At 44.7% G+C, this 22,718-nt stretch overlaps 1 protein-coding gene across 2 annotated transcripts in view; it reads left to right on the plus strand.

Annotated features, from left to right (window-relative positions):
- The window catches only part of STK40 (serine/threonine kinase 40), a 39,358-nt gene that overhangs the window by 10,417 nt on the left and 6,223 nt on the right, over positions 1 to 22,718 (plus strand). For both annotated transcript variants that reach the window (XM_034753903.1, XM_034753905.1), the window contains exons 2-8: positions 4,820 to 4,935; positions 7,165 to 7,284; positions 8,339 to 8,424; positions 9,159 to 9,302; positions 10,652 to 10,879; positions 12,023 to 12,075; positions 18,947 to 19,062. In XM_034753903.1, the coding sequence (XP_034609794.1) occupies positions 4,914 to 4,935; positions 7,165 to 7,284; positions 8,339 to 8,424; positions 9,159 to 9,302; positions 10,652 to 10,879; positions 12,023 to 12,075; positions 18,947 to 19,062 (769 nt within the window). In that variant the 5' untranslated portion in view covers positions 4,820 to 4,913. The remainder of the gene's footprint in view (positions 1 to 4,819; positions 4,936 to 7,164; positions 7,285 to 8,338; positions 8,425 to 9,158; positions 9,303 to 10,651; positions 10,880 to 12,022; positions 12,076 to 18,946; positions 19,063 to 22,718) is intronic.

Here is a 22,718-nt window from a genome sequence, read left to right on the forward strand (position 1 = left end):
CAAAATGCTGTCTGGAAAAGCCAGCAAGTTAAGATGCCAGACGCATTGCAAATGGCTGGGTCTTGTGCAGTTCATCTCTAAAGCTGCAGAGCTCTGCAAGGAGATGCTAATGTGGCTTCCCCTTCCTATGAATAAACAGGTCTGAGGGCCTTTGTTCTGTCCCTCGGTGCAAAACCGGTAATGCCATTCTAACTTTTGTTTTGGAAAATGGACTGAATCCTGCAGGGAGAAGCACAGTTCTATGGACACTGAAATATCAGTCATGAGGGCCTAGTAACTCCACTGAGCACCAGAATGTGGGTTCCTTGTCTTCCTGATGCAGTAGGTGTTGGGAAAGCCTTGCACTCAAGCAGTATTTTGGCCTCTCTTGGCAGCAGTGGAAGAAGGATCTGTGTCCAGTGTTCTGTACCTAGACGGAGGGTCCCTTGCAGCATGAGGAAGAGATCAATAATCCAGGGATATGTGGTGGGAGCTTTGAGCCTCTCCTAGCTGCATAGCAGCCGGAGGGGTGGTGAGCGGATTTTTATTCATTTATTTAGGCTGTTTCCACTGGCGTCTCTTCCTTTCTATGTCTTTAGCTGACGTTTCAGGTTCGATGACAAATTGTAGCTGCCAGGAGTCTCCGGGGGAAAATGATTCATTTGTCCTGTGCCATGTTTAAATTAGCAGTCTGGGAGCTGCGCTTGTAACTCTGTTTACCTATCTTGTTTTGCCTGCAGTGTTTCCATCTTAGAAACGATACAAAAGTTTCAGGCACTTCAGTGATCACTTCAGCAAAGCAAAAACATACGAGTGTGAGAATATTCACCAGTTCAGCTTCGAATTGTTTCTGGAGGTATCCTGGTTTCTGAGGGGCTGCTACTTGCTGCAAGTAAAGCTCAGAGACTCTTTCAAAAACTGCCTCTTCAGCTCCTGGGAGGTTTAGGGATACTAAATGCAAGACCAATGAAGCAACTTTATTTGGAATCCTCAATTCTAAATCCAGCACGAGCTGTTGTAGTGAGAAACAGCCCTGTGGTAGCTGATGCATCCAAACTCTGGGTACAATTGCAATTTTTGCTGCTTGTCTTGTAATCCTTAAATTCCAGCACATGCAGATCTCCTTTGCCTTTGATCTTTGTCCCAGATCAGTCAACCTTTTCTGCTTTTGTCAGCTGACTTTAGGCATTTAGAAGTTATGACAATGCAGAGTTTCCTAGGAAGGTGACTTGCTGGGTCTCCATTCTTTTATGGAGAGAGAGAGCACTGCTGGGCCATCACAATGTGCACAAGTCAAAATATTTCCAGGCAGCTTTTGCAGAATTCATTTTGGCACTCGGTTCAGTAACCTAGGGTTGAATCCTGTACTATTAAAATAGATCTCTTTAGGCTCCTGAGGTGAGAATGAGATCCAGCTATAAAGCAGTGTTTGAGACTATCTGCAGACGACATTGCAGAAGTTCATCTGTGGTTCTTTCTTCACCATCATAATGCTAAAGACTTCGATTTTCTGTTAAAGCAAGTGTAGATTTTAGAGCATGATTGTGTAGCAATCTTAAAATAATTAACAATTATGCCGCAATTTGCATGGTTGCATAATTTCATTGTATACAGGGGCCATGATTATTACTATTCATTTGCTCTTTGGTTCCCTGTTCATTATGCCTTTGCAGAGCAAGAAATCCTTGCATGATGCAGTAATCCTTAGATTTGTCTGCTTTGTTCTTGTGAGCAAACAGGACAGGGGAAAGCCTCTTGCTGCTTTGGCAGATCAGTGGTGGTAAAACATTCTACCAAAAGGAAATTGGAGTTTGGAACATAATTTGGCCTTTGCGGTAACTGTGACACTTCCTGTTTCTCTCTGGCACCTCCTCCAGTTGATGGAGGGGTAGTGTTGACAGGGTCCATTGGCATGTACCACCAACCTACCTTGGCCGGAAGGAAGCTGTGATTGTTTTAAGGGAGGCTGGGGATCCTGTGAAGCCCTTTGGGGATGGAGGGGACTGCAGATTATCTAGCTTTCTGCAGTGCTTGCAGAACCAGATTCCCATCTTTCATTGTCCTCTGTGCTCACAAGAACTGAGCATACAGTCAAAGTGCAGGACTAGCATCAGTGCTTCCGAACACAGCTGCTGGATCTACTTTTAGGGTCTACTGGTTTGGATGATGTCCCTTTAAATATGACTTAACACTTAGATCTTTTTAGAATATAATTAAATAGTTGGTATTTGAGCTGGCAGCCTGTAGACCAGCTTTCAGTAGGATTCATAGATTCCAAGGCCGGAAAGGACCATTGTGATGTCGTCTGACCTCCTGTATGACACAGGACAGAGAACTAACACATTAATTCCCAGAGCAGATCTTTTGGGAAAACATCCAATCTTTATGTAAAAATGGCCAGTGATGAAGAATCCACCACGACCCTTGGTAAATTGTTCCAATGGTTAATTACCCTCACTCGCTTAAAAATATGCCATATTTCCAGTCTGAATTTGTCTAGCTTCAACTTTCAGCCATGAGATTGTGCTATCCCTTTCTCTGCTAGATGGAAGAGCCCATTATTAAATATTTGATACAAGTGCTCCCCTCTTGAAATGAGCGTTATAATGGCAGTGCTCAGGGCTAAGACAAAACAGAAGCACTAGCAGATCTGCATGTTCTGTATGCCTGTGGACTTGGTAGGGGGCGGGGAATCTCTTGCATTGCAGTTTATCAGGGCTGTGATGATGATGCATTCTGTAGAGGACACTTTCAAGTAAAGGCAGCACAGTGGCATTCATGTTGAAAGGCCTCAATAGAGTCATCCCCTAGATCCTGTTTTTCAAAGCAATGCAGTGTTGTAGGTGAAACAAACCTGTGTCTCTGTGGGCATTCCCCGGTTACTAAGAGAGAAGCTGCACCATGAAACCTGTGGCCTTTTGACCACTTTCCTTGGTTTAATCAGGGTTATGCAATGTCAGTAAATGCAGAAAAGGGAACCATCTTCCTGGTATTTTTGAGAGCAGCTGCCTTTGGCTTTCTTCCTTTTACTTCTGGGACTTTCTCTTTCTATCTTGGATTTAATTCATGTTCCATTGCTTAAAGGATCTTCAACATGAAATCCTCTCAATTTCAAAACATGAGTTAAAAGTAATTTCAGGTGCTATCCTTGCACCTGAGTCCCCCTGTCAATTTTTGCAGCTTTACAATTGCATTTTCCTATTAAGTTATTCTCTTCCCTGTTGCTGTGTGAGATCCCCAGACTAAACAGGCAAAATGCCCTACAGAGGGAGAAACAAGCTAGACAAAGTGCTGTCAGATGCACAGACCGAAAACAGGATTTTCTTTAATCGTTCAGTCCCAGCCGTTTTGGACATTGCTTGTTACAACAGCAGGTAAATTTTCTGACAGGAGTGTGATCGTTAAGTCAGTGTCACTTTAACAGGGCAGGAATGAGAACTCCTCCCACTCTGTTTGTGATAAACTCATAGTGAAAATGCTGCGTAGACCATGCTTGTAGGTTTGTGAGCTTGCCTCCTTTGCACTGCTACAGCCCATCCGGCACAAGTCTGCGTGACTGAGGCTATGTCTACAGCCACGCTGCTGTAGTGTAGACGCTTGCTTCAGCTACAGAAGGGGGGTTTCCACCGCTATACTAAATCCGCCCCCTCAAGAAGCAGCTGCTAAATTGTTGGAAGAATTCTTTCGTTGACCTAGCGGTGTTTACACTGGAGCTTAGATCGGTTTAACGACGGCTCTTGGGGGTGTAAATTTTTCATACTGCTGAGCAACATGGTAGGTCAACCTACATTTTTAGGTGTAGACCAACCCTTAGAAAAATGTTCATTGTGGTCTTAGCTCCTAGTGCTAAGTCCTTTGGCATTGTCAGACAAAATATTAAAAATTGAAGATGGCATTCAAAGTACAGTGCCAGGTAGCCTTTTAAACAAGTTCCAGTAACCAGATGTATTGTGACTTTACAGCTTATCTGGCCTCAAAGGAGATTAACTTTTGTTGTGTCCCAAATATGGTCACGTATGCGTTTATTTAGGTTCAACTGCAGTTTATTATTTAAACAAATACAAGGGGATTAAAACATTGTTGGGGTTTAGTAAAGCTGTACAAATTGTGTTACACAATATTTAAACCTCAAATGTTTGTAATAATCTGTTGGTTTCTAATACACTGACTGCCTGACTAAATCCTAATTGCAATCCTTACTTGAGCGTGACTTTGAGTTGTGACCAGATTAACTGGAAATGATACTGAATTTTAGTGGAATTATTTTTGTCACAGGTTTTCTTGGCCCTTTTAAAGAGAGGTCCTTGTGCAACCAGGATTCAATAAGAACTTAGTTTCTGGGAAGGACAAAGTTTGATACACTGTCTGAAGTGCAAACTTTGTGCATATATTAACCCTTTTATAGCAATACAAAAATAGTTGCTGATGCTGAGGAATTAATTTCCTTCTCTCCTTCCATGAAAGTGGTAGGTAAGTAATTATTAATTTTTATGTAGGTAAAAGCTCAACAGTCAGGCACCCTTGAAAACCATTTAGCTAGTTTTTACTGAGTTCTAAATGATCCGGCTTGCACCACAAAATAACATTAGAAAGATCCTTGAGGCTAGTATTTGTCTTCAGTTTGTACAGAACCATCCGTACATTTAACTTTCCAGTAACAGAGCTTTGGTAGCCATACTCGCTTGTCCACAAGCAGAATCTTAGAGGGATCTGGAGGTTATTCCAAGACAAACAAAACATAGACATTGCAAATTACAGAAGTTTTGGTGCCTACCATGTTGTCCTAGTCAAACATAATCCGAGAACCATAGCATCAAGTGCTTCTCTTTTACATTTACAGAGTCCCGGACCTTTCCACCATCCAGCCTTCTCCAGAGTGATGCCTGCTGTCTCCTGAGGCATTGGAAAACCTAGTTTGGAAGAAGAATAAAGATATGGTTGATGCTGAACTACAACGTGAGTCCTCAGATTATTTTGTTTATGACAATGCCATGTGCACCAGTGAGTCCTAATGAACGCAGATTGCACAGCACCAGTTGTTGCAGCATATGTATTAGCTGGGGGTTTCTTCAGGGAAATTTTGTTTGTGCATATTTCCATCTGGAATGATTAAATTGCGGGAAATTGAGTGATTTCAGCAAGGTCAAATAGCAAGTCAATGATGCAGCATGAACAGAACTAAGACCATTGTGGCACCCAGACCTTGGTTCTAACCACTAAACCTTATAGGCGCCATAACTGAATTCAGTTAATTTCAGTTAATATTTAATTTAAAGGCAAAACCAAATATATGTATGGGTCAGTAATGGGGGAATTTAAACCTGCTGATTGATTTCATGGAAACATCCCATTTCCTATTGTAAAATTTCTTGCTCTGCTGGGCACAGTGGTAAGTGCTTTTGTATAAATTGATAGTGGTGTCATGTTGAGTCAGCAGTCAGTGAAAAGTTCATACCACCGGAGGTGTGAACTTCCCACTCTACCTAGTCACGGCTGGAGAGGGGGAAGAATGTATCCGTCTAGCTCACCTTTTAAACATCAGCACTGTTAACAAGTACTCAAAGCCCCCTTCCCCTGCCCAGAAGTCATTGAAACTTTGCAGGGAATTTGTTTAAGGCAGTTCCTATTGAAAGTCTTAGTCGTTCCTTTTTGAACTGCTTTTAAAATGTGTTAGAATGAATCCAGTTAATCAATGTGGAGTTGGAGCATTCTCTTTAAAATGACTCCTAAGCCAGGGAAGGGAGTGCGGTGTAAGGGGAACTCTCCACAGACTGGTGCTCACGCCAGTGACGACTGCTGCTGCAGTAAGACCTTTGCACTAGCAGCGAACCCACTGAGCGCAGTATGTAGCAACGGCAATAGTTTCATAGCCAACCTGAGGACAAATTCTCTTGCCACTGAACTGAGGCAAGACTGTACCCTATAGAGAGAAATGTGTTGTGACCAATCGGAGACTTGGATTAACCTGGACCTTTAGCTGTTGGGGCTGCAGGGCTACGTCAATACATTTTCTGCAGGGCTCTGAGGAACAGAAGGCTGGTTCATTTGAGAAGAGTCCAGAACATCTCTGCAATACCTGATAAAGGAGACAGTAACACACTCCAGAGCCTAGTCCAGAGTGATTATCCATTCCTTCAGTCTGCCTATATAATGCTGTTATCTGCACATTTGGATGCATGCAAGACATTCCTGTGATGGACAGGAGTATTTTCCTGCATGGCGGTAGAGCAGGGGAGCTCACATCCAAGTTTTTTCATTACGAATTTGTCCACCGCAAAATATGTGAGAACTGGTGGCAGTGTGCTTTTCCTGAGACACTGCGAAGCACAGAAATACAAGAGAGAGACAGTGATTTTATACAGCAGACTGAAAGTGCCTGAATTCAACTCAGTCCAGCTGGATGAATATAGTGAAGGGATGATAAGAGTATAGATTAGGTTATAGGGTAAACAGAGACAAAGAGAGGGGGATTTTAGTTTACACTAACTATAAAATGTCTATAATTTTTCTCTCTCATTTACAAATAAGTTGTTAATTGTGGATGAATTAGCTAATTATCCCAAAGTAACTAATAGAGATGTATGCATCTTTCATGCGCCTTCCCTCCCCAATGCTCTGTCCCAGGGAAAGCTGAAATGTAGTGATTCAGCCAAATGATCAGTTTTATTCCGCTAAGTGCTGAGAACTGTAAAGACTCTTGTGCTTCTCAATAGCTGGTGAGTTGGTCACAATCATTAAAGCATAAGTGTTTCTGTGAATAAACCCCTAGGGCCTCATGGGTTGACTTCAGAGTTTTTTGGAGGAACAGAAGCAGTTTCTTCTGAAGCTTTTTAGAATGTGTTCATTCATGTGCTTTATTCTGCCGTAAAACAAGTCTTAATTATTTAGATTCTTCTCTCTCTCTCCCTCCTCCCCCCTGGCCCAATTACATGTGTCAAATAACTAATCTAGGAACATTACACCCTAATGAAGCTGCCTTGTTCCTTGTACCTTCCTGAAATGCATGAAGTCTGTAGCTCCCAATTCAACGCCATAGCGTTTTGTCAGTAGGAACTGCCTTCTACTATACAAATAGGCAGAGGTGCTGTGCATCATCCAGTAAAAGGTTTCCAGCATGAGATAGGGTTTGGTGCAAGGAGAAGAGCTTTGTTACTCACTGAAGTGTGATCTTCCCTGTCTTTCAAGAGCTGAGGATGAAGCGGCGAGCGTCAGACAGAGGAGCTGGGGAAACATCCGCTAAGGCAAAGGCTCTTTGTGCAGGGATTTCTGGAAGTAATGCCAAGAGAGCAGGCCCTTTCATCCTAGGTAAGCAGAAGAGGTTTTCTTCATCCCCTGGGCCGTATGAGGTGGAATGTTAATGGTTGCGAAGCTTAAGGAAAACCGATTCACTAAAATGAGTCAAAGCAGAATTGTAATCTAGGTTTTTGTGCCTAGCAAAATTCGCTTCATCTGTTGTTGACAAAGCAGCAATCCTTGGAGCGCCTGTAACTGGAAAATTAAGGCTGTTTGTAATGCAGGACAGGCATAGCCATTAGGGGCAAAACTGTGAACCCCAGCTTTTATTGATTTGGGGACTGAATATTTAAATTGTATCCAAAGGCAAACTCTCTCTTCTTGAGGGTGATGTGTAGTAGGACGGGTTCCCCTAAGGAGCCCTGGGGTGTATGTTCAACCCCACTTCACTCTGAATATGCTGTTAAATTAGCGCGCACACAGTTTATTGAAGTAACACAGTGGCTGCTCTCTCCTTGGTATGTGTCCTGTTGGCTGGCCCCTCCCCCCCCCCCGTAGCTCTTGGCTGTCACTTGCATAATGTATAGTTTTTAGAGTTATTTTGCATAACCCCAAGATCCCTGTGAAGTCCATTGTATAAAACCTGTCAGATCATCTGTTATTAAAAATGGACTAGTTAAGATGAGGAATCAACACAGTGGGTTATTCTGGTGCATTCAATAAACTGTTAAACTGAGCAGCCCCTTTAGGAGTGGCAGCTAGATTCAGAGATTCAAGAATTCCTTGCCACAGCCGCTGATAGCGAATGTAAAAGCTATATGTTTTAGGCATGCAGAAATCTGTATTTCTATAAGGGACAGCTGGACACTGTGCAGTGTTTTGCCAAAGGGCTCTTCTGTGAACAAATGGACCATTGTCCCCGGAGGTTCAGAATCCAGCATCCTTTGTTTTCTTAAGAGTAATACAATCTATGGGAAGAAACGGACAGTGAGGATATTCATGCCCTGCTGAAAAAGGAACTTGATTTAGACTTATGCAAACTGTATGACAGCTGAATATTGACATAACATTGAATTAATCATAGCTTTTTAAAGGAAAACCAATCTGTTCTGCTTTGTGCTGGTAGGTCCACGTTTAGGTAACTCCCCGGTGCCAAGTATTGTTCAGTGTTTGGCAAGAAAGGATGGGACAGATGACTTCTATCAACTAAAGGTAAGCAAAACACCTAGGGTGTGTGGATCCTCTGAGACTTTTTAACCCTTGCTCCATCAGAGAAACTGCCTGAATCTCTGGAGAATGCAACAGTCTAAAGCCTTGTATACGCTGGGGATTGGCTGCTAAAACTTCCTGCCAGCCGTTCCCCCCCACTTGCAGCAACATTGGTGCAAGTAGAACAGGAGTACTTGTGGCACCTTAGACACTAACAAATTTATTAGAGCATAAGCTTTCGTGGACTACAGCCCACTTCTTCGGATGCATATAGAGTGAAACATATTGAGGAGATATATATACACACACGTACAGAGAGCATGAACAGGTGGGAGTTGGTGCAAGTGTTTGCTCTCAAGCAAAGCCGCAGCTGCTGCTGCTCTGAGCAGGGTTAAACAACTGTGCTTAACACACCAGTGGCTTTCTGGAGCTCTCTCTGCACTACCGCCACTAAGGGAACTGAGCTGTTGTACTGGCAACAAAGGGGGAAAGGATCAGAGGTGCTTGCAAAGGGCAATGTGTGTTTCCTGTCAGCTCATCAAATTCATGCTGTATCATTCTGCACATATGTTAGTTCACACACTTCGTGGCAAGTACATAAGTCAAGCACTGGTGTAATTCCATTCAGCTGTTAAATGCACGTGTGACTGTTTAAACTTGTACAGCTGTAGCTAAATATTTGGGGGGGACTTCGTTTTTTCCTAAAGGAATAAGGCTTTTTTTCTCCTTTCCCACAGATTCTTACCTTGGAGGAAAGGGGTGACAAAGGAATAGAAACCCAGGAGGAGCGACAGGGCAAGATGCTGCTGCACACAGAGTACTCTCTCCTTTCCCTTCTGCACAATCAGGATGGAGTGGTTCACCATCATGGGCTCTTTCAGGTACCGCCAGCCACCTCGCAGGCTCTCTGAGGACACTAGCAACTGCAGTGGGCCTGAACTACTACTCTGTGCAGTGTGCTACCCACACTGACAGTCTCACACACAGAGAATTATCAGCATGCAAGCCATGATTAAGGCTAAGTTTTTGTCACGGATATTTTTAGTAAAAGTCACGGACAGGTCATGGGCAATAATGAAAAATTCACGGCAGCCTCTGACCTGTCTCTTGACTTCTACTAAAATTACCCATGGCAAAATGGGTAGCCTGGGCAGCTGTGGGAGGTGGAGATTGGGAGCTCCCACATGGCGCTGGCTGAAGTCACGGAAGTCTTTGGAAATCAGATTCTGGAACCTCCATGACAAAATCGCAGCCTTAGCCATGATTAATCAGTGCCTCTTAAAGCAAGCACGTGTATTGTAGAGGCAATTCATGTTAAATACTGATGAAATAAGCCTGGTGATGTGTGATAGATTAGATTCTAAAACAGGACATGGGTCTTGATATGTGCACTTGTGAGCCTTCCTGTGCTGCTTAACACTGAGAAGTAGCCTGAAGTAAGGACAAGAAAGGTGAGTGTCAGTCTGAAGAGGCTCTTCTAATATGGTACAGCTATAGCAATAGCACCTAGAATTTGGATCCCATGCCAGGGGATTTGGAATTGCTCCATGCCCCTTGCTTCATATTTGTGCTAATTAGCAAAGCGCCTTTTTAGAATGTAATCTATGCTTTGCCGTTTCAGTAATCGGTCTGTTGTTGAATTGGGAGAAGCAGACAAGTTTCCAAGATGCTCTTTCAACATGTTAAAATAAATTTGTAAATGTGCTAATTAGCAATTAAATATCCGTAAGTGAACCAATTGCAGGGCTGTTAACACCTCTGAAATAAGTCATTTATTGAATCTGTGACAGGTTGGCTGATGAGAGATGTTAGCTGTGATGCAGGTGATTGTTCACTTGCTGGCTAAATGTTTGTCAACAGCCTGTTTCAACTGAGGATCTGTCTATGCTGTAACAAAACCAGAGGGCCCAGCTGCATTACAGTCCCAGTCCCGTGTCTGGTTTCTGAGCATGCTGGCGTTTGATGTAGGTTTTGGTTGTGTCGAGTACCCATGCTTTTGCACTACTCAGGCCAGGAAATGCGGACTAAGCCCTATAGTTGCTAATCTTAAATCAAACAAGTGTGTCCTGGGTAATCTCTTATCTGTGCTTTGCTTATTACTTTATTGTAACTATCTAAAAGGCCATCTTATTCTCTAATGCTCTGTTCCTAAGTAATACATATGTCCACTGCATGTGCAAACTAGACCATTTATTTAAACTCCATTCCTTGCCTCCGTCTGCCACTGCAGGACCGAACTTGTGAAATCATAGAAGATCTGGAAACCAACAGAATGGTCAGGAAGATGAGGAAGCGCATTTGCCTTGTTTTAGACTGTCTCTGTGCTCACGATTTCAGTGACAAAACAGCAGATTTAATCAACCTGCAGCATTACGTCATTAAAGAGAAGAGACTCAGCGAACGGGAGACTGTTGTTATATTCTACGATGTGGTACGAGTGGTGGAAGCATTACACAAGGTAGGGTCTCCGTGTAGCCTGTGCACATGTCTTGGGGGAGTTTCATCCCAAATTAGTATCCTGGACTTCATAAAAGCAACTGAAGGATTACAGAGGATGGCTGTCTCAGCTCTTTTCCAATAACACAATCCTTTTCAAACATTAAGCTCTACGCAAGCCTCGGTATTCTGAGCCATACCAGAGCATCACCTCTCTTCCCCTGCTGTTTATTGATGGCACAACAGTTGCTGGCTGAGGAGAGAGAGCAGTTGGATTAGATGTAAATCAGGTGAACAGCAAAACTATTAACCTCAACAAAAAGAAACTTTCTGGGTTTGAGGCTAATCAAATCCAGGATCCACTCCAAAGCATTTCCCATGGAAGCAATATAAATCATAAGTGAGATAAAAACCCTGTGCTGCTAGTTTGAGATCAATGAACTGGAAATTACTGTGCTATAAAAATAGATTCCACTGAGGTTTCTGACTTGTTAGGCTGTAAAAAGTGACATCCGGCCTCCCTTAGCAGAGCCTTGCCAGTGAGCTAATAAACATGCACGTTCAGAAGAATTTCTCAGTCGAAAGGGGCATTGCCGGGACTGGGCAGCCTGCAGCAGACCTGAGTTAGCAGGATTCTTACACTGCAGTTTTGAACTGGGCAACAAGAATGAAGCAGACAGTAGTGCAAGAGCACTGGATACACCCTCAGTGGCAAATTAACACTTTGAATTTCATGGGGGTGTCACCAAGCTCATTAGATGAAGGGCCCTCAACATCTGACTGGTATAGACAGCCTTCTTTACAGCTGTTTACCCCCGGAACCAACTGAAAAATACCAAACTGGGCCTCAGCAATGTTTGCAGACGCTTATGTTGCTATTTTGAACGTAGACTGATCCAGCTATATCTCTACATTGTAGGCTTTACCTTCCCTGGGCGGCTTGTGTGCTGGAATAGCTCTTGGATTGTATATCACAATAACAAATTCAACAGGCTAAGAGTGTGAGCATTTGCCTCTAATATTCTTCTAGTCGGAGGATGATGCAGTCTCTAAAATAGGATTCGTGCTTTGTATCCTCTGAGTGCTGGGGCCAGAACTGAACTCATTCTAAGGATGCTTGTGTTCATATGTTATCCTCTGATCTAATATGGAATCTGTCTTACAGAAAAATATTGTGCACAGAGACTTGAAACTAGGAAACATGGTGCTAAACAAAAGGTAAGTCCTTCCGAGGGCTTCTTTTTTCATCTGTTTTTTGGTGCTTCCTTAAGGGATTTCCTTTCTAGCAGACATCTTCTTCATGGGCTACAGAGGGGTGCAGATCATTAAGTTCACACATAGCTGCTATTCCAGAGATGGTGAGGGGGAAGGAACAGTTTCATCTTTTGTCTGTTGTCCCCTCCCCTGCCAAAATTCTGTTCTTAGTGATCCCCCAAAAGTGAGCAGAGCCCAACCAATCCCAGTTTCTTTCCCCTCCCCCAGATGTACTTCCACTGCCCACACCAAGCTGTTACCCTGTGGTCTAGACGTCAGGCACGCAGAGTCTTGGGTTCTGGTCTCAGCTCTGCTACTGAGCGGTGCCTCGGTTTGCCCATCTGTATAATGTGGATGACACCAATTGGCAACGTTGAGATTTAATGTTTGTCACATGCTTTGAGATTTGCAGATGAAAGTCCCTGTGTAAGAACTGAGCATTACCCCTGTGCCCGGATCCTGCTTGTGGCACGTGCTCCGAGCCTGGGAGTTGTGACGATGATAGGCAAACTGCAGCTTTTACCCTTCCTGGTCTGTTCAAGTGCATTTCCTCTCAGGTCTTGGGCTGTTCCCTCTCCAGATGGAATCTCACTATTTTCCCACTCTCAGACCAGACCCCTTGGGCCACCGTCCTCAGATCACCTGTGATTACCTCAACAGATCAGTGCCCTCTGGGAGCAATGATCAAACAGCCTTCTTAGTGTTTGTTTAGAACAAAAGCATATAAAAGAAAATATCTGAAAACAGTAACCAGTCCATAGGTATGCCTGCCTGCCTTCCTCAGAGTTCCCCGTTCCCCAACTTCCCTGACACTCCCACAGCTCTTGCAGGACCTGTCTTTGTTCTTACCAGGAACAGCGCTTGGCAATTGGTCCCACCTCCTCTCCTGAGAGAGGCTTTTCGGTGTCTCTTTTTGATTTTAGTTCCCAGCATTGGCAGAAAGAGCTGTGTCACTTAGGCCTGGCAGTAGGCCATTGTCCTGTAATTTTGCCCCTTAACCCTTACTGGGAAGCTGATTATTTGTAGCTAGGTTTCAGAGTAGCAGCCGTGTTAGTCTGTATCCGCAAAAAGAACAGGAGTACTTGTGGCACCTTAGAGACTAACAAATTTATTAGAGCATAAGCTTTCGTGGACTACAGCCCACTTCTTCGGATGCATCTTAGAGATGTTAGTCTCTAAGGTGCCACAAGTACTCCTGTTCTTCTTATTTGTAGCTAGTTGTTGTTTTCCTGCTTGCTTTTCCCACAGCCCCCTGTTAAACTAGATCCATGCATTTAGACAGGAGAGTAACCAAGCTACAATAACTTAATCTCTCTAACCAGGTCACATACAGTGTTCCTAAATTATTACGTTATAGGTCCCTGTCCATCAGTTGCATCTTGATGGGAGTACCTTTGGAATATGATTTGTCAGAGGGGAGGGGAACAAAAAATGTCTAATTTGACTTTGTAAACAAATAATCCAGATTGAATTTCATAACCTAATTCTAGATGGTTTTGAGCCTGAAATTTCCATTCTTAGCTGTTCCATAGAAGGCTGCTAATACACATGGCAGAGTTATTGCCGATTAGTTTTCAGTTTCTAATGTTAATCCCTTCTACACTGTGCAATTTGAGCAAAGCTTAACTGACTGCTAAATTCAAACGGGTAATCAGCCTCTAATACGAATTCTGAGGCTTCCGGAGCAAAGTCTATGAAAATCTCATTCTTACTGCCAAACAATTAAGGGTTATTTTCATGCTTTATAGAAGGCAGGATAAAACCTTTCAGTAACCTATGGCCAGCGGTAAGATCAGGTCAGACTAGATGATCATCATGTCTTTTCTGGCCTTAAACTCTACAAATCTATGAAAAAAAAAGTCTATAGCAAGGAGAACATAAGTGTGCGGGTGGTGGTGGTGCCCTGTGTTAGACAGGAGGCTAGACTATTACATCAGTCTTCTGGCCTTAAGCTCTGACTCTAAACAGCTTCCTTTCTGCAGGCTGGAGAGGGGGTAGGGACTGGATTGGGAAATGGATCTTATCTCGGTAGGACATTGAAGAGAGAAGGGAACAGATGCTGGCTTTACCTGTAAGCTAGTAGTTATTGTCTGTCGTTCTGGGGTTTTACTAGTAAAGACAAAATGCAAGTAAGCATAGAAAAGAGATGATGGTTTGACAAGTCTAAAGCACCTGGGTTTTTGTGGGGGTTGGGATGTTTGGATGCTAAAGTGTACCTCTCCTGGGATTATTCATGTTGTGTATATAGCTCAGATCAAACTAGCTTTATATGCTCCACTCATAATTATAGATTAGTGCGGATCTAGGCTGCAGCAGGATATAAAAAGCACTACATTAATGCAAGATCCCCCTTAAAGAACAGTTATCTGTAGTCAGTTCTACATTTACTTTGCAGGTTTTCATCATCTGACTTACAGGGGAAAAAAACTTTCTCAGTTTACAGATCAGACGATGTTTTGGTAACTGCTGACACCAAATTCCGCCTCGGTCTGAAAATCCACCTTTATTGCCTCTTACCTCATCACTAGTAACAAAGATTCTGTAGCTGGGATTTATCTGACCATTTGGGTGCACAAGGCAGACCAGAACCCTATTGGTTCTGCAGGGCTAATGGGAGTAAAAGTATAGTCAGTAAAGTGCAGTCAGAGCCCAAGATGTGTAGAGAGCTAGACATGTTAGTAAGTTGTAAATTGGTCCCATATTTACATGGTCACACTTAAATTAAATTAATGGAGATATCCCATCTCCTAGAACTGGAAGGGACCTTGAAAGGTCATCAAGTCCAGCCCCCTGCCTTCACTAGCAGGACCAAGTACTGATTTTGCCCCAGATCCCTAAGTGGCCCCCTCAAGGATTGAACTCACGACCCTGGGTTTAGCAGGCTGCTGCTTCTTTCACAACTGGTTTGAAGTTGCTTAAACTCTGGGACTTGATTCTGCCCTCAGTTGCACCTGAGCTGCCCCATTGAAGACAGTGGGATTGGATGGGTGTAAAGAAGGCGGAAAGGGGCCCTTGTTTTTGTGGAAATGAGCCAGGAGTTAATTACTTCTGCTAATTTATTTCAGTTAGCCTTTCCATTTCTCTTTCACTGGCCATACAGCAGAATTTTCTATCTTGGAGCCATTGTGCACCAACTCTAGTGCGGGTGGTGTGCATACCTCAGAGGGCAGGATCTGGTCCTTAAGTTGTGTTTGGAAAATAAAAACAGGGGGCTGCCCAGCCTAAAATATTCAAGCACCCAGATACATTCCCCTTCTCTGGAGAAAGTGAACTCTCCTGTTCCAGAGAGGTTGGCACAGCTTCTCTTCTTTTTTTATGGGTGGGAGGTGCAACCCAAGTTCCTAGAAAAGAAAAAAAACAGACCATCAGCCAGAAGGCTCATAACTGAAGTGTGACTCATTGAAACCAAACGGCGCTGATGCAAATCTCCGTTTATTTCTCTCTCCCAGTCCTGTTGGAATGGGATTGACTGCCTTGAGGGAATAAAGCCATCATTTCTCTGCAGTTAAATTGTAAGAGCTGGTCACCAGTGTCTCAGTAACCCAAGTAAAGCTTAAAGTCTGCCAAAAAAAAGTGGAGGATCTTTTGAGTTAATCTTTTTCTGACACTCATTCAAAACTGGACTTTAATTGAGTAACCAGTGGCTCAGTTCTGAATGCTGCAATCCTATAGTATTATCCCACACAGCGTGCGGCTTTATTCCGACGTACAGTCGGCCTTGTTGGCCTTTCTTTTTGTCCCAAAAATCTAGTCTTGTCTTAACAAGACAAACTTAGCTGGTGACTTCTCAAGCCTTTTAAATATAGTGAAAATAAAGTTTGCACTTTGAGAAGAGTTAGTCGTGCTCATTAGGCCCAGAGAAGTTGTATATCATATTCTGTGTAGCAAACCCTAGGGTTTCCCTTTGTGCGTCAGTGTTAGGCTATTCCTATCAGAACATACATTGACTTGAAAGAACAAGAATGTTTCTCCCACTCTTAGTCTCTCCTCATTTTTAGCCATGCATATCTTCCCAGAACATGAGCTCCATTACTTAAAATACCTCGTTGAATGTTGAACTAATCAGTTCGGTGTTTAAAATTCACATTTAAAGTAAAATGGCCATCTAAGTTGAGTTCCCACTTTACTAAGCTGACGTGAATTTCACAGTAACTTTTAGAGTTCAAGATTTTAGTGTTAGTGTTTTAAAATAGCTTAATCCCAGTCACAACTTTCACCAGAATTGGCAAGATGCCAGGGGAACGTGTTTCCACGTGATTCAGATTACACTACTGTTTCTATTCCACTTCTCTTCTCTTGTTACCTCGTGGCAGCACCATCGTGCAATAGTTCATCTGCATAGTCTATATCATGGTCAGCATTCAAGCTGTGGCGCATCTCAGACACTCACTTGTATCCAAACTCGTAAGGGAAATGGGCACTTGTTGAGCATCACTTCTGCATGTGCTTCCATTAGCTTTGTGAAGTATTGTGGTAGTCATCTTGTGTTGCCTTGCTAGTGTGTTGTCCCTATCTTGCCTCCAATGTCCACATGTGGAATGTTCTTCTTAGAGCTTCATCTGTGTTTGGCCATCCATGGCTCCTGCATCACGCCTTGGAGTTACTTTCCAGAAGTGTCGAGAATTAATGTCTTTTATCCAGCTTCAGATTTCTAAAGCTCTGATTTGGGGTGGAAATAGTGGTCACATTCTCAGTAGTTCATGTTGGGGCTGTGGGGCCTGGGCAGTCAGTGTGTTACTGCACTGCTGATTATTAGATGGAAGCTCCGTATCCAGCAGTTTCAGGAATGACACAGGCTGCACTTGCACATTTCTTCTACTGTTGTACCTTGAACTAGAGGCCAAGAGTGCACATTTCTTAACCATCTCGCCCGGCGGCTCATCTGATTCATTGGATGGTGATTTGGGGCTGTCTGGTTTGGTTGGGTGATGTGATCAGAGAGAAGCTGTGGGAATCTAAAGTCTTAGGCTCAACTCCCCCAATACCACCTTTCTGCTCCCACGCAGAATCTCTAGATACATGGTGGCTGTGTGTACTCAGCTCCCAGTTCCTATTTGAAGACAAACAGAAAAGTCTTTACCTGCCCCGACTGAATGCTGTGGTTCCCCTGCAAGAGTTGGTGGTTTTCAGTGCAAGGAGCTGCTTTCCCTGTATTGTGTTTAACGATCACAGCTGCAGGATAAGCTTTCTGTTTAACTCCTTTGGTTGCGGGAAAGAGGCAAAATGAGACTTCCCTAAGGGTCCTTGCTACAAACATCACATGCCGGGGGGGGGGCACCGAACAGTCTGTGCACATGCATCCCTTACTAGCGAGACAGGAAAGGCATTTGAAGTGACACCAAGATGCTTGGGTATAAAGAACGATTTTACCAAATATATGCTAGGTTTATTCTTGTCTAAAATAACGAGTTTTATGGCTAGAATGCCATTAACTGAAGAGAGAAACTCACTGGATCGTCTACAACAACGAGTCGTTGAAAAGGGGCAGGGAGGTAAGCTTTTGAATAGCTTGCTGTGGAGAGGGCCAATGATTTGGGCTGATCAGAAATGTTCTTTCGGCGCCAGACATGCCCGTTGTAAAAACCCATGTTTTCTCTGTTGGCTGCAGTGGTGGAGTTGGCTGACTGTCGCTTTATAAAATCCAAACCACAGACATCACGTTCCTAGGCTAATGAAAATACTGCAGCCGTTGTCACCTGGAAAACCGATCCCAGCATGAAAACCTCTGGCTAGCTCAGGCCACCCCCAAAGTAGCCAGGGCAGCAGCTTGATTCTACATTTGCAAATCAGATCAGATTTCAGTGCCTCAAGAAAGCCAAGCAACTCTGAACGTCTTCGTGTCTGTTAATCTAAACACTGAGCCTTTTACATCGCTAGCAAAGCTTGGATCTGCTATCCTTCCACAGCGTGTCTCTTGACATTCCACTTTTAATCTCTTGACAATAGTCTAATGGGAGTCTCTTGAACATCAGTCTTGTTTCTTAAATAAAAATAATGGGGAAACTCTCTCCATTGCCAACCCATACTTGATTTTTGATTCTTCTAATATTTCATGGATAATTTTGACTGACTTAATCCACACCTGCCAGCACTACATTAGAAATACTTTCCCAGAGTATAATAATGTCATCTTCTAGACAGTGGCTTTGGCCTCTATTCTTTGAGTTTTATGTTAAGATTCTTAGATTGTTCAAGTGACTGAAAGTAACATGGAGGTAATTAATTTCATAATGAGCTTAACTCCAAGAATTTCTTAAATCAGATCAGGAATCCTGTAGAAACAAGGGTATTTTGGTGTGAAACGTGTATATCTAAAGTTTTTATCCTCTTTACCTAGAAACAGTTATCCATAAAGAAACCCCTAGTTATTGATTAACCATTGTCTGCACACTGGGTACTTCCATGTAAAGAGTATCCAGGAAAGCCTGGTTGTGTGCCGTGAAACACCGCTGCAGTGGAGTACTTGTTTGAAGATGGGTCTGTGGAAAGATTGCGGGGGAAAGAGGGTCAACTTCTCCAATGAAAAAGCTGCCATTTCTTGCTGCTCACAAGAGGTGGTAGAGATTTTAAAGCCCAACACAGAGGTCCAGCTTGGCACTTTGCCCCTTGCAAATACGATGCCAAGTCCTATTTTAGCATATTTAGAATGCCTCTCCCTCAGAATGGGCTGGGTTTATAACGACGGCTGCCAATGTAAAGCTAGCCTTTGCTTGGTGTTTTATTGGCTTCCTGCAAAGAAGTATAGTTGTTTCTGCCTTAGTGTTGCCCTTGGTTCACACTGTCTGGCTCCTGACCTGGCGCTCCTTGCTCATTAATACCTTGTAATCCTCCCCAGGACTCACCGAATAACCATAACAAACTTCTGTCTTGGAAAGCACCTAGTGAGCGAAGACGACCTGCTGAAGGATCAGCGAGGGAGCCCCGCGTACATCAGCCCAGACGTTCTCAGTGGTAGGCGATCCCCTTCCTTCCTCAGCGGGAGTTCACAGCCCTGCGCGTGTAGTCAGCTTTGTTTTATTTGTATGCTGCTCTTGTTACTGGAAGAGAACTCTGTCTAGTCTTGTTCCCAGATGTAACATGCCTCCTAAGATCCTCTTACACCCCGATATTAGAACTAGTCTATTTTCCAGCCAGGGAGGGGAAGGGAAGAGTGTTTGTAATTCTTGGATTAAGCTACACCAGAACAATGCTCTCTGACTCTGAAATCAGCATGTCCACACGTGGAGTTGGTCAGGAATCCTGGCGGAGTCCATGTATAGACAAGCTCTTGGGCTCTGTCTTAATTCTGTCCCACGAGGGATCTGTGCAGCTTAGCACATCCCACACAAGAACCAGGGCTCAGTCAGTGCTGACACCTCAGGAGTGTGGCACTCGCCCCTGGCTGTGCTGTCTGATGTTACACAGCTCCCTTTTGCTTAGTCTCTGGGTGCTGCCTTGGTGGAAAATAAAGATCCCATGGCCAACGTTCCGGCCGCTGAATCTGCAATAGCGAAGTAGGTGGTGGTGGTTGTGTTTGACTAGGCAGTGACTGCACTAGTGACCTGTGGCTTTAAAGCGTTTAGGGGACCTGGCACATAGCAGGGTGTCAAGTTAGAATCCCAAGTCTGTGCTACCACAGCTGAGCTGTTTGTGCCTGGAGAGAACGGGGCTTAGTGAGCCGTGATGTTCGGTGTTGCTTCCGAGTCAGCCCTGGCTGGTTCAAGGCCTGGCCCAAGCTGGTGTTTGATATCTACCCTGAGAGAGCTTGACTTCTGTGTGTTTGGATTCTGCCTTTTTCTGCTAGGAGACCTCCCTTGGTCTGTGGACTCTGTTGGACCCCTCTTAAAGTATCAATAAAAATGGTTTTTTATGTTCCAGGAGGCAGCAAAACCTGCAGAGACAGGCTCCTTCCTCTCTCTCTCTCTCTCTCTCTCACCATGGTCTGTGTTCTATCAGCAGGCACCTCTTAGTCCTGCCCGCAAGGCTCGAGTCTCTTCTCCCTGGCTTCATCCTGCCTGGGCAGGGGCAGAGACAGATCAGCAACAGCCGTGAGGTAGTTCACCCTGGAGTGTCTGCTTCCCATGGGTGCCTCACTGCACGTTTCCGGGCCTTGACCCTGAGATACAGCAGGCTTCTGAAAATCTCTGGGGCATTTGATCTGCTTCCTTCCAGGATCTGTTTTAAGGCCCTGTCATTATCTTATGTGACATCTGTAGCATTGTAGCAGGCCAGCATGTGAGAAGTGAGCCTTTCATTGTTTGGTCAGCTGTAATCCAGGGACATCATTTGCCATGGAGATTTGCACTAGAATATAGTGACTAGCTGCAGCAATGCCTGGCTGCTTCTTGACTCAATTGGGGCGAGTACAAAGATTTTTTTTTGGGGGGGGGGGGGGGGGGGGGGTAGGAAGGTGGGCAGGATTTTTAACTTTGTTCATCTTATCCTCTCCCCTCAATGCCTGACACAGAGGAACCGAGTGAGCCTCCAGAAAGCAAAGCCCCATAGGTCCATGTTACCCAGTATCTGTCCTAAGCCAGCAAACGCCCAGGGCCTCTGTGCAGAGAGACTCGCAGGCCAGAACCTGCTGAGAGCTCTGCAGGCCTGTAAGCATCTCGCCTGCTTCTCGAGGTATTGTGAGCTCCTGTGGCCAAGTGAGTGGAGTGAGTTAAGTACATTTCAGGGCACTGGGGCAGTCTGAGCAAAATTGGCTGCTCTTTGTGACAGAGGTTGCTTGGAACTCCCTGCTGCTGTCTCCAGCCCTCCTGCTTTGCTGGGGCTTCTCCTCACTCATCGGTGGGGTTCTGCAGTAATCTGGCCTGGGCCCGGGCCCTGCCTGACCTTGCCACTCATGGCTGCGTAGTGCTACTGGGAGCATTTCTTTGCTCTTCTAAAATCTCCCTTGTTGCCAAATTTGGGCATGACACATCTGTGGGCCCAGCCCTGCAAGGTTCTGGGTACCCTCCAGTCACATTGACTTCCCTGGAGTAGAGACTGCTAAGGGCCTTGTATTTTGGGACAGCCCACAGCTGCAGCACCAATGGCAGACCTTCCCAGGCAAAAGCCTGTGGCTCTGGGATGGATCCCTCTGGCATGAGCACCTTCCGAGCCAGTCCTGTGAAAGGAAAGAGTCTGTGTGTAACCCTGCACCCCCGGGAGCCTCAGGCTGGAGCCTGCAGTAAGAATGCAGCTCGGGAACCACTCAGTCCGTGGCCACAGTATCCTCTGAACCTGGCAGCAGATGAGACCCAAGGCCATCAGATTTTCCTTCCAAACTAGATGTTCATTTAGTTTCTAAGAGACTGTTCTTGGTGTGGTGGAGCCTCCTTCTGTCTGCATGTCTAATATTCCGGGGTGAGGGGGAGCTAAAGCAGCAGGGATCATTACTCCTTGTTTTAGGGCTCTCGAAGGAGCTGTCTCCTGCTAAGAGATGGGCTGAATGTCATGGCTGACCCAGTGTCACTGCAGAAGTCGGCAAGGAAGGAGGAGGGTAAGGTGCCTCTTGAGCTGCACAAAGCAAAGAATAATTAGTACCGATACCAAATGCTGCAGCGGTGACTCACTGGTGACTCAGAGGAAGTCGTTCCCTTAATCCTGTGCTGTGGTACAGTAACAGGAGCTCCTGCAAGCTCTTCTGTGCATGATTGACGAGGTGACTGACTGCAGGGATTCTAAAGCAGCAGTTCCCTCTAGCGCAGGGGTAGGCAGCCTAGAGCACACGGGCCGAAGGCGGCACGCCAGCTGATTTTCAGTGACACTCACTGCCCAGGTCCTGGCCACTGGTCCGGGGGGCTCTGCATTTTCATTTAATTTTAAATGAAGCTTCTTAAACATTTTAAAAACCTTATTTACTTTACATACAACAATAGTTTAGTTCTATATTATAGACTTATAGAAAGAGACCTTCTAAGAACGTTAAAATGTCTGACTGGCACGGGAAACCTTAAATTAGAGTGAATAAATGAAGACTCGGCACAGCACTTCTGAAAGGTTGCCGACCCCTGCTCTAGCGGATTCCAGAGTGCCATGGGGGCTGCAGTGGAGGGCTCCCGGGATGCTGAGGCATGGGGGAGAGGTTCTCTGAGCTGTGCCTCTTAATGTCAGACTTCAGCAACCATCTATTTCAGATCTCGCCTAAGGGCTGAGTCATGTCAGCTCAGTTGGGTGTATCATGTGTGACCAGCTTGGGAGTCTGCACCTCCACATGAATATGGTGATGTGTCCTATACAGCCAGGTGATAGGGGCTGTATGGTGGTAGCTTTCAGATTGGGGCTAACCTGAGGTGGATATTTTTCCAGGTTCTTTTCCCAGTCCCCCCCCATGCTTCTCATTGCAGGGATCTTTAGTCTTCTGTCATTTCACTCTTGCCAACAATGAAATTCCTCTGAACCTAATGAACCGGAGTTGGAGCAATACACACCTAGGAGTACTTTGCCCAATACGTGCAGCACCTAGTGTGGTGGACGCTGATCATCAGTGCATGGCAGTGGGGTTGGGGAACAAAAGAAATGCCCCCAGGGCATCCCTGGTGAGGATGTAGAGGAGACAGGACTTTAGAGGAACCCCAGATGGGTTCAAGATACTCATTCTATCTGCTTCTGGACAAAGGAAGGGCTGCGGGAGCACTACC

Source organism: Trachemys scripta, chromosome 20, assembly GCF_013100865.1.
Source record: "Trachemys scripta elegans isolate TJP31775 chromosome 20, CAS_Tse_1.0, whole genome shotgun sequence".
NCBI classification, from domain to species: domain Eukaryota; kingdom Metazoa; phylum Chordata; order Testudines; family Emydidae; genus Trachemys; species Trachemys scripta.